The sequence below is a fragment of the Lepidochelys olivacea genome (assembly GCF_965140295.1).
Source record: "Lepidochelys olivacea isolate rLepOli2 genome assembly, chromosome: 26".
In the NCBI taxonomy this organism is placed as follows: Eukaryota; Metazoa; Chordata; order Testudines; family Cheloniidae; genus Lepidochelys; species Lepidochelys olivacea.
Genome location: NC_140436.1, coordinates 14,254,506 through 14,266,714, shown reverse-complemented (window position 1 = coordinate 14,266,714; position 12,209 = coordinate 14,254,506). Strand labels below are relative to the sequence as shown.

General features: G+C 45.0%; 1 protein-coding gene across 1 annotated transcript in view; it reads left to right on the top strand.

Annotated features, from left to right (window-relative positions):
* The first annotated feature begins 3,593 nt into the window (after positions 1-3,593).
* The window catches only part of STARD7 (StAR related lipid transfer domain containing 7), a 39,340-nt gene continuing 30,724 nt past the window's right edge, over positions 3,594-12,209 (top strand). The window contains exon 1 of the mRNA XM_084614926.1: positions 3,594-4,126. Within this exon, the coding sequence (XP_084471052.1) occupies positions 3,723-4,126 (404 nt within the window). The 5' untranslated portion in view covers positions 3,594-3,722. The remainder of the gene's footprint in view (positions 4,127-12,209) is intronic.

Here is a 12,209-nt window from a genome sequence, read left to right as displayed (position 1 = left end):
TCAGAAAGGGCTTTTCACTCCATGTCCAGTATTGTATGACTGGCTGAGAGCTTTACGCTGGGGGGTTTCGGTAGAATGAAGCATCAAGGAGAGCCAACTGCTGGAGTCTTGATTCAACACAACATAGATCAGTCACAGGTTTTGCTGTGGCATTGTGGATGAACATGGCTCTAGAACAGGGGTTCTCAAACTTCATTGCACCGCAACCCCCTTCTGACAATGAAAATTACTACACGACCCCGGGAGGGAGGACTGAAGCCTGAGTCCCAACATGTAGGACTGAAACCCTCTGGCCTCGGGTGAAGAGGCTCGGGCTTCAGCCCCGGGCCCCAGCAAGTCTAAGCCAGCCTTGGCGACCCCATTAAAATGGGGTTGTGACCCACTTTGGGGTCCCGACCCACAGTTTGAGAATCGCTGCTCTAGAAGAGAAGGAAGCTGTTTGTTCATCCTGGCTATCTGTACATTGAATACTAGTGCTGTTTGAGTTTGATCCTGCTCTCAGGGTGCACCTTTAGTGTGAGGGGACTATCAGGTGCTTAAGGAGTGCAGGGCCTTATGTTTGCTGGGAGCTGTTATACACAATGGATTGAATCTATCCCTTGGGCTGAGTAGAACACGGTCATAGCTGTGGGTACTATTAGATTTTAAATTTTATTAAAGCTAATGTTAAAATTATGTAATACACAGGTTGAGAAAAAAGTGTCTGTACATCTGGGTATAGTGCTTAGATTATCCACAAATACAAAGTTTGTTTTTAAAAGTCATATGATACATAGAATGCACAATCAGTAATAACCCAAATTTAGGTGAATAAATTTAAGAATACAGTTTAGGCATTAGCATCCAAGTAGTCAGGTACGTCACTCATGAAAAGTTGTACAGAGATTTGGTTGTGGAAAGCAAAATCTATCAAGGAGTGGAGATTGTCCCTCAGTAGTTGAGAATTAGGGTAGGTTGTCCATTTAGAAAACACAATCCATGAGGAAAGTATTTGAGTTACTTTTCCCACTGTGCTTCTCATCGGCACTCTAGCTCATCCCTCCTGATATTGCCGATGTCTGATGATGTGTTCTGTGTAGATGTCCGTCGAACATCTGATGGCGTCCAACACTATGAGTTGCCACATCAGCTGAGCGTAGCGTTGATTAATTCCGCATTCTCTCAACACTCGTTCCTTACTGGGATCCAATGCGTCCAAATTGTCTGCACCTGGTAACCTGTAGCTCTCAAGGTTTCGGCCAGAGGGACATATTTCTCCACCTTATGAACTTGGGCATCATGGAAGGCCAGAGTCCTGTTCTCAAAAGACACTGATGTCCACCATGATGATCTTCCGGTCCTCGTTGGTGATGATGATGTCCGGTTGTAGTTGGCTGTCGGTTCCGGAGATGGTGGAGTTCACAGCAACCTTCCCTACGGGTGGTGGGATGACCAGGTGATCTTGGATGGCATTGTGTCGCAGCTGCCAGGCTCTGGAATGGGGCTTGCAGCTACACAGGACGTGGGGTAATGTCACTGGCTTAGCTGCACTTCCTACATCGCTTGTCCCAATTCTTATGGTGGACGGCGCTGTTCAGTGGAACACAGTTGAGCCAGGCCTTGTGGATGAACCTCCAGTCTGCAAATCGGATGAAGCTGCCCCCGGGGAGGAAGTGGTTGCTGGCATCCCACTTGCAAGTCATCTCTAATGCCTTGCCCTGGTCTGGCTTCCGTTTTAGGTTTTCCACATACTGGCAGTGGATGGCATCTTTCAGGGTCCTCTCCACTAACCTGCTACCTAAATGCTTGTCTTTCGCTGAAGAGCAGGAAACTACGTAAGAACGGCCATACTGGGTCAGACCAAAGGTCCATCTGGCATCCTGTCTTCTGACCATGGCCAATACCCGGTGCCCCAGAGGGAATGAACAGAACAGGAAATCATCAAGTGATCCATCCCCTGTCGCCAATTCCCAGCTTCTGGCAAACAGAGGCTAGGGATGCCATCCCAGCCCATCCTGGCTAATAGCCCTTGATGGACCTGTCCTCCATGAATTTATCTAGTTCTTTTTTGAACACTGTTATAGTCTTGGCCTTCATAACATCATCTGGCAAGAAGTTCCACAGGTTGACTGTGCATTGTGTGAAAAAAATACTTCCTTTTGTTTTAAACCTGCTACCTATTAATTTCATTGGTGCCTCCTAGTCCTTGTGTTATGAGTAAATAACACTTCCTTATTTACTTTCTCCACACCAGTCATGATTTTATAGACCTCTATCATATCCGCCCTTAGTCGTCTCTTTTCCAAGCTGAAAAGTCCCAGTCTTATTAATCGCTCCTCATATGGAAGCCGTTCCATACCCCTAATAATTTTTGTTGCCCTTTTCTGAACCTTTTTCCAATGCCACTCTATCTTTTTTTGAAACGGAAGGGAAGGAGGAGTTCACCCTCCGTTTACTTTTACTCAAGAGATAATAAAACTCTGAGATGGTTTGAGGGGTGGGATTTTGGACTCCAAGTAGTTGTCCCATTTTTCATAATGGCTTAATTTTCAGATTGCACCTTTCAGTGCTGACATACACCCTGTCTTTGTGAATAGATCGCTCCACTTGCCGTTGCTATGCAGCCACTTCTGGGGTGGCGTAAGACCGCTATCTAATAGTGTGCCCCAAAACTATAGGCAGCTGCCTGCAGTGACTAAGACGGCTAGGAGACAAAGGGAATCCGTTTGTTGAGTTTGCCTACAGAGAAACGCAGAAGTGGGACTTTTCTAGCACTTCTCTAGGTACCACAGCAGGAAAAATCTACAAGGAGAGAAAAAGGGTGTATTGCCATCTCGGCCACGAGCTCTTCTTCTACCTGCAGCTGTGGGCGCCAGGCCCAGACGGGGAGCCTGACCCTCAAGGTGTCCTCCCGCACCCTGGTTATGAGTGGCTCGGAATGCAGTCTGGCGGGCCCTGCTGAGGAAAGCCAGGCAGGCGGACACAACGAGGCGTCCTTGTGGCACCTTAGAAACTAACCAATTTATTGGGGCGTAAGCTTGCGTGGGCTAAAACCCACTTCCTCAGATGCCTGGAGCGGAAAATACAGTCGCAGGGGGGGGTGTGTGTGTGTGTGTGTATCTCTATAACAGTGTGGGGGAAATTAGTTTACGCGATGACCCCCCCCCCCCGCTCCCAGTCGCTATTCAGGCCTAACTGGAGGGTGCCCCCCCAGCGGTCCTGGGCAAGGGGGCACCCTGGGGGGGGCTGTTCTTTTCCGGCTGAGGAAGGGCCCCTTTTAAGCCCGCTACGGAGGGGCCAGGGAGGCTGCGGGGCCAGGCTGGAGAGCCTTGGAGGAGACGCCGCAGCTGCGAGGCACCCAGGACCAGGGGGGCTTCAGGGGCAAACCCTTCCCCGCCCCCGGGGGCAGGCAGCTCCCCGGCCGCCCCCGCGCGCTGCCGCCGCAGGGCCCCTCGCGCGTCTCCAAGGCGCCCGCGCTGGCTCACAAGGCGGGGGCGGCGCCCTGGGGCCCGCTCCGCGAGGGGCCGGCGCGTGCGCCGCAGACGGACGGCGCCGCGCACCAATGGGCGGCCGGGGGCCGGCCGGCGGGAGGCCAATGGGCGCGGCGGGCAGACCCGCGAGGGAGGCGGCGCGCGCGCGGTAGCGGTTGCGCTCCCGGTAGGCGGCAGGGCCTGAGGCGGGCTTGGCCCGCGCGCAGCCGGGCGGGTAACGGGCGCTGCTCCCTCGCGCTAGGCCGCGCGGCGATGTTCCACCCGCTGCAGCGGAGGCCGCCCGCCAGCATCTATTCGTACTGCGCCCGCTCGGCCCACTGGGGCGCCCGGCCGGGGCCCGCGCAGGCCCTGCGGAGCCGCTACCAGTGGCTGCTGGGCTGGCTCCGGAGGGAGCCCGAGGCATGCCCCGGCCCGCGGAGCCTCCTGTCCCTCCTGGCCAGCCAGTGCAGCTACGTGACCGGCCAGCGGGTGCGGCGGGCCCAGCAGACCGGGCAGCTCTACGGCGACATCTACTCGGAGCGGGCGCGCTGGAGCCTCTTCCGCTGCCTGTGGCGCCGCTGCCAGGCCCGCCACGCCGGCGCCTGCAAGCTGATGGCGGCCCTGGCCGGCGTCTTCCTGTGGGAAGAGGAGCGGATCCAGGAGGAGGAGTTGCGAAGGTGGGTCTCTCCCGGGCCGCCCCTCCGCGGGCGCCGGCTGGTCCTGGGGCTGCCCGTGGTCGGGAAGAGGCGCCCGCGTTCCTTAAAACGAGTAGCCGCCGAAACTGCCCCGGTGCTGTGGGGACAGTCCCGATTTGGGGATTTTTTTCCCTATCTCGGCTCCTATTCCCCCCCCCCCCCCACACACACACACCCCGTCCCGATTTTTCCACACTTGCTGTCCGCTCACCCTACTTAGTGCAGGGCTCCCCCCGCTCCCGCCCATGCACTGGGCTGCCCCCCCCCGGGCCCATCTAGATATTTGCCTAGATTCACAGCAGGCGACATTGAAAGTGCTGGCGAAGTCCGCACCCAACTAAAGTTTCGTACAATGACTTGTTTCAGAGGAGCCGCCCGTGTTAGTCTGTATTCGCAAAACGGAGAGGAGGGCTTGGGGCACCCGAGAGACTAACCCATTTATTTGAGCATTAGTTAGTCTCTCGGGTGCCCCAAGTCCTCCTTTCCTTTGTACAATGACTTGTTTATATTGTTCTGTATACTATACAGGGAAAGGTGAGTGCAATGTTTCGATTCCAGTTGATTTATAGTTATATGATAAAAAATGAGAGAGAAAGTAAACCATCAGTAACGGTGCTCTGTGACCCTTTTTTTTTTGTATTTTTATATCTGATTTTGTAAGCAAGTGGGTTTTAAGTGAGGTGTAACTCGGGGGCATGCAAGATCAATCAGACTCCTGAAAGGGTGACTGTTGTCTGGAAAGGTTGAGAGCCACTGCCTTAATGCACTAGAAAATGAAGGTCATAATTCAGGGATGGATGGATGAGATGACTGGCTAGATCCTTTCCATCTCTAGCTTCTGATCTGAAATATATCCATTCTTTAATAATAAGAGTAGGGGCAATTCATATTTTAAATATCTGATTAATGGTTTTGTGAGTGTTTGGGCCTCAGAAACATGGTTGAGGGGTGATATGTGATAAGATACTTTTGCTTGAAACTGCCTGTAGAATGAAGGATTTGAGGGAGGTACAGAGATTCAAGGTCATTCCTGTCTCAGTACTGTCTTATTCAAATGTTTAAACTTGTTGGCATCTTTTCTTAGAGGTTAAACACATTACGTTATGCAATCTATTAAATCACAAAAACCCTTAGAAATGAAATAACCCTTGCATTTGCACCCATCCTTGGTACTTTGTCTGTTAAAGGTTAAACAAAACCCTTCATGGCCTTTTATATATTTGAAATACTGAAAATGTGGTCTTTTTCCTATTTCTTTTGAGGGGCTCAAGTGTGTATCATGAGTCCTCTTAGGACCCAGTGTTGTAAACAGGTAGGCAGGTGGCGCCTGATCCAGTGCCTGGTGAAGTAATAGGAATTTTTCCATTGACTTACATGAGTGTTGGATCAGGCATACCATCAAGGCTACCCATGGGACCGTACAGTAGTTATTAACATGCTTAAATGTTTATGGGATTTGGTCTTTTAAAATTAATTGAAAGGCTGAGGTCGGTAATCTTCTAACAGACAGATCCATTCTTTTGTATCAGAAAGCTCATAAAACTTGTCTTACAACTTACAACAGTGATAAAATTTTTTTATATATTTGTGTGTGTGTGTATATATATATAAAACTAGCTTATGGAAGTCCTTAAAGCTGTATTGGTGAGACCAGCTACCAGTCATTCTCTTCAGCTTTGTGGTATTGATCACATATTATAGTTGATACTTTTCTACTGTCTTCCTCTTCTGTCTTGTGAGTTGCTAATATCACATTGGTTTTTTTTACATTTAGATGCATAACCTGTTAGTTGGCCCATTAAAACTCTGTGAGATAGAGCTTTTCTACTTTTACTTCATATCTATTTTCCTTATTTTAATACTTAGTTTAATTTTGATGATTGTTGAAGGGGCTTTTCCCTTCCTTAGTTTTCAAAACATGGTTGTTTGTTTTAAAATACTATCAGGTTTGGTAGCAGGAGATAAACTGTTCCAGTAAACTCCAAAAAGTTCAACCATATTTCTAAGTAGTAGTCCTTTTTCCTTCTCTATAGAACTGACTTGATTAACTTTTTCTAGTACCAAAATTTCCTACCAGAGTAGATAAAAATTGATTATTTTTTAAATAAAAAAATCTGTTTTTTTTATTTTGTTTAAATTTTTATTTTTAAAAATCTGTTGAAAATGATAACATATTTTGTATTAAATTCAGATAAGGCCCACATTTACTATACTCTTAACATTTAAATACAAAATAAATATGCTGAGTCCATGAACCTCTATCAAAACTTTGAGTTAAAAGCTGCTTTTCTCTATAAAGACAGGTTTCAGAGTAACAGCCATGTTAGTCTGTATTCGCAAAAAGAAAAGGAGTACTTGTGGCACCTTAGAGACTAACCAATTTATTTGAGCATAAGCTTTCGTGAGCTACAGCTCACTTCATCGGATGCAAAGCTTATGCTCAAATAAATTGGTTAGTCTCTCAGGTGCCACAAGTACTCCTTTTCTTTCTATAAAGACAGATGTTTTTCCCCCTGATTCTAACTTTTGAGGTCAAGCTATATAAATGTGGCACAGTAGGTCAGCCTAAGTAACTTAGGAGACTTTCATTTTCAAGAGACTTGGACTCCAGTGATTCACTCAGGCATATTTGAAATTTTTCCTGGGCTGACCTAAAATAATCAGTTTAGTTCACTGATTATCATTTATCACTCTGTTTTAATAAATGATTTATTTGTTGACATGAAACATGTTTTGGGTACATAAATTTCTCTTATCAAAACATTTAAAAGTTATTTTATTTAATAAAAATAAATGTAATATGCTGGTTTTGACCTATAGGTTTTTTTGTTCGTTTAGGTTTTTTTTTAATCCAGGGGATCATGAGAAGTTTGATTCCACAAGTTTGATACTGTATTATTCAGTACATCAAGTTCTTAATTTGGTAATAACGCTTAATGTCTGGTTAAGTCAAACCTCCCTTTTACCATGGCCCCCTTTGTAAAGTAGATTGCTTAAACCTTGAGTTTTTTATTTCTCCAAATGAATTGGTTTATCATGGATTGCCATTGACCCAAGAGGCTTCCTGGAACTAAAATGGGGAGTGTTTGGGTGAAAAAACCTTAATTTGGAGTTGTATCTCCTTTTTAACTCTACAGAGTGAGTTGAAAATGTTGTTCAAAGCTGTTTGCTTTTGTTTTAAAAAAACAAAACAAAAAAAACCCTGAATTTCTCTTAGTCCTGGTTCAGTTGCTTGAGGTCTGTGATGTCATAGTTTTACTAATTGTTGTAGATGAGGTAGACAAGACCTGAATTTTGAACTGTAGAAAGAAATGGATTTTATTTTATTTTATTTACATCATAAAGAAGTGCAAAAACAAGGGAGTCGTGGGCAGGGCAAAAACCCATTTCTGGAGTTCCTTTGCAGGTCACCTTTAAAGCCAGTTTCTAATAAAGTAAAAATTACTAATGGCTCTACCCTTTCTTGTGGGGGAAGTAATTCTTCAATAAAATCAGCTGCATACAGACTTCCTTGTTCAGTGTTTGTTTCACTTAATTTTAACTGGGAATTGTAGGAGCTTTAAAAAGCAGATTAAAAAACTAATTTATTTAACTGTATGATCTCTACTTCTGAAATGCTGTTCAACCACCAGCGTGCGCACAGCTGGGATTTTTTCATCTGAGACCTCAAAGCACTTGACAGTGTCATTCCCATTTTACAGATAGCCTTCCTGTTTGATCTCAGTCTGACAAAATCAGGAATGGAACCCAGGAATCAGGGTGCATTGATTTAAATCAAATGTGATTAAAATTGCGGTTCAGCAAGAAGAAAATCTTGATTTAAATCATTTTAATCTTGTTTTGCATTTGTACATCTTAATTATTTTCCTAAAGAAAGATTGATTCTCACTGGTTGGTAACGATTAAAACGTTTTGCAACATAATATAGTCTTCACTAACTGGTTTATTAAACCAAGGAATATTATCTGTAGTAAATAAAATGAAGGAATTTTTTCTGGTCATCATGTGTCTTTCAAAATTTCAGAACTTGTAGAGCTCATCCTCATGTCTCATTGTTCATGCACTGGAAAAGGAAAACAAACTTTCTTGCTTTTTCAACTCTGTTCAGAGTTGAGAAACTGATTCCACCTAGTAATTGAACTGAACTAATTGAATAAACTGAAATGAAGAAAACATTCCCTCTACATGTGCAGAAGCGGCTACTGCTGTCAAAAGCTGGGTTAGCACTTCAAACTCTGGTTCCAAGTGCTTAGCCAGTGACTTGCACCAGCTCAGTAGTTTGACTTTTTTAAAAACTTCAGCAGCAAACATGTGCCATTTGGATATTTTCATTTAAATGATTATAATAAATTAAGGCCTTAATATAGGTTTTCATATCATCAAATTTGATTTGGAAGTGGTTTATTATTTTAAAAAAAAAGAAATATATTGGATTTAAATTAAAATCGGATTTAAATTAAAAAAGAAAACATTTTTAATTTGGCTCCCAGCAGCCCTCTTCTAGTTCTGTGCTGAGATTGTACTTTTACTAGCTGGTCATGCATGTACCCTTCCAAATGCTACAATTTTAACTCTCAGGCCTATGTCTGTTTAATACCCTTATGTGAATGTACTCCTCTGCATCATCCTGTTTTACTGTCACATTTCTCATGAAGTTTTAGAGCAGTTTAAATAAAAATAAAGATCTATTCATTAATAACTGATCTAAAACATTCAAATTGGTGTCTGACATAATAGTATCAAATCTAAATACAGATCTTGGACAAGAATTTGTAGTTGCATTTTAAGACCGCGTTCTCCTGTGGCAACTTCTGAAAAGGGGCAATTTAAGAGTCTCAGCATGCAGTGATGATCACGTTAGGAAGAAATGTAAAGAACATAGGTGTTTTTTAATGTACTGTACAGCACTAAGCGATATATAAACTTACATTTTTAAATAATGAGCAAGCAATCCAAAATTACCACAAATTCTATAGGCAGAGGTAGATTAGGGGTTTGTGGGGCCCTGGGCCAGAGCAAGTGTGGACTCCTCCCCACCCTTTCCTCCTGCAGACCCCTTCCCTCCTCCTCCCCCCCTCAGCTCCCCAGTGCTCCGCTTGGGGCCTTGTCCATTTTGTGGTGGGGGGTGGATATGCTGAGGCCCCTGGGCACGGGCCCTGTTGGCTCCATGGCTAATCCACCACAGACTATAGGTGGTGAATACTGGTATTAAACACTCCGTCTTATTCTTGGTTCCATCACTTTACTTGCTGTGTTACCTTGTGCAAGTGCCGAGTCGCTGCTCTTAAAAAATCAGCCCCCCTTCAGGATGTCTCAAGTTTGGCACCCCAAAAAATGAAGTATTCCAAATCACTAGTCAGTTTTGGAAAACTAGACTTTAGTGCCTGTTTCCCACCTTTAAGATGAGGGTAATAATTGTTACAGTTTCAGGGTAACTGCACCTGTATTCCTGCTCCATGGTCCCTCAAGGTTTCAGGCTTCCAGCCATCACCTCTCGTGGATAGAGACCCTCTCCCCCCTGACTGGGGGTTTTAAGGCTGCACCACTGATCTATACTGTGATATTCCCAGTAAGCCAGTCTGCCAAAAGGCCAACACCTGGGCTGTGCTTTACCTCAGAGAACGGTGCTGATGTTTTTACCAGTCACCATGCAGCTCTTCCAAGCAAGCACATGTATTAATAGGGCAAATGCATTACAGATAAAACATAAAAAACAATAAATACAGAGGCAGAAAAGAGGGGAGAAGGGTGGAGTAATCTTTGTAATTTTGGTGAAGGTGCAGAAGTCCAACACACAGACATGTTCTCAGTATTGGTAATGTTATCTACATTGTGTCCTTAATACGGTAGATCAGCATGAAGTCCTGTTCTGCACAGCAATCCAGAAATAAAGGCTTAACTCACATTGGTAAGGTACTTTGAGCTCTTCAGATGAGCACTTCAAACAGCATTACTGTGCCTTGTTCTTGTACCACACAGTCTCACCTGCACCATGACTTCAGTAGGACTTTCCATGGTAAGAATGATGCTTTATTGTAAGTAATGATTTGCCTGTGCAGTGTGCTCCTTCATGGCAAGCCTCTGCACAGCTGTGTTTTTGCCTGCTGCACATAACTCCCATGTCCTGTTTTGTAAGGCTCTGTTCCGATGCCCACCTCTAAAAGATTATATGGAAGAACAGCATGAGTTAGGACTTGAGTTCTTATTCTCAAACTCTTGGTGTAGATCAGTGTGTTCTGTGGAGACCTCCCTTCCTGCTCCTGATTATGCGGGTAACTTCCCCTTTCAGACCACATTTGCAATCACATACCGTCCTATAGTATCTACAGCAAATGCCTACCTCAGAAAATAATCTTGGGGCAGTGTTGGATTTTGAGTTACCTCTTTGTGAAGAGTAGCAGCGGGAGATGAGAAGCAGCGAGCATCATGAGATCATCCGGCTCTGTGGGCTTCTAGCCGGTGCTCTGTGGACCATCACTTGGGAACTGGTGGGCTAGAGTGGCAGGCTTCATCCTGAATGTCCTTGGTTCTAGAACTCAGGCCTTTAATACTAACTTAGTATTCAATGTGAGGCCTTTTATAGAGAATAAATGACTGTCTGGAAAAGAGCCTGAGTTGAGGTGCTATAAAAAACCTTAAGTAGGTCTGTACTGAATATTCATTAGAAATCACGTTTCTCCTCCCTTCTTTCCCCCCATGTTGTCCCTCTACAGTAGCATCTGATTATCTTCTTGCGTGCTTTTTCTTCCTAAGTGGACTGTTTGGGAATAGTGACAGACCTTAGCCACAGCTGTGGATGTAATGGAGAGAGATGAACATGGGGTACAGATGATCTGACCTATATTCAGAGTGAAAGATGGTGAGAGTGACGTCACCTGTTACATACAGGGAGTCTTCGGAATTATGTTGTAAGTTGAAACCGCTTTTCCCATAGGAATCAATGGTATGAAGGGGGGATTGGTTCCTGAACCAAGGCTTGATACACTATTTTCACCACAATAGCCCACATTTTTGTACTAAATGAATTATAGATGACTAATGTTGCAACATCAATGTATTGACTGTACACTGTATTTTGTAAACAGCATTCAAATAAACATATAAACTCACACATGCTGCACTGAATGCCAGCAACACGGGCTCAGAAAGCCAGGGAGAACGCACACATGCTGAGCCTCAGTCAGTCACTGTTGGCTTCCCAGCTCTGAGCTCAGCCAATCAAAAACAAGCGGCAGTAAGCTATCCTGCTTCCTCGAAGCCAATCAGAAGCGATCACTTCCTGGTTGAGTTATACTGGTATTGAGGTGGAAGTGATTCCAAGCAAACTTTATGCAAATCGAGCATTGTAAGGGCGAAGCAAGTATCATGGGGCGAAATGGGCAGTCAGTTGAAAAGCATCATCTGACGTAAGTCTGAGGACTCCCTGTATTTGGGAGCTTCCACTAGTGAGCCTTCAGATATCATAGAATCAAAGAATATCAGGGTTGGAAGGGACCTCATGAGGTCATCTAGTCCAACCCCCTGCTCAAAGCAGGACCAATCGCCAGCTAAATCATCCCAGCCAGGGCTTTTGTCAAGCCTGACCTTAAAAATATCTAAGGAAGGAGATTCCACCACCTCCCTAGGTAACGCATTCCAGTGTTTCACCACCCTCCTAGTGAAAAAGTTTTTCCTAATATCCAACCTAAACCTCCCCCACTGCAATTTGAGACCATTACTCCTTGTTCTGTCATCTACCACTGAGAACAGTCTAGATCCATCCTCTTTGGAACCCCCTTTCAGGTAGTTGAAAGCAGCTATCAAATCCCCCCTCATTCTTCTCTTCCGCAGACTAAACAATCCCAGTTCCCTCCGTCTCTCCTCATAGGTCATGTGTTCCAGTCCCCTAATAATTTTTGTTGCCCTCCGCTGGACGCTTTCCTATTTTTCCACATCCTTCTTGTGGTGTGGGGCCCAAAACTGGACACAGTACTCCAGATGAGGCCTCACCAGTGTCGAATAGAGGGGAACGATCACGTCCCTCGATCTGCTGGCAATGCCCCTACGTATACATCCCAAAATGCCA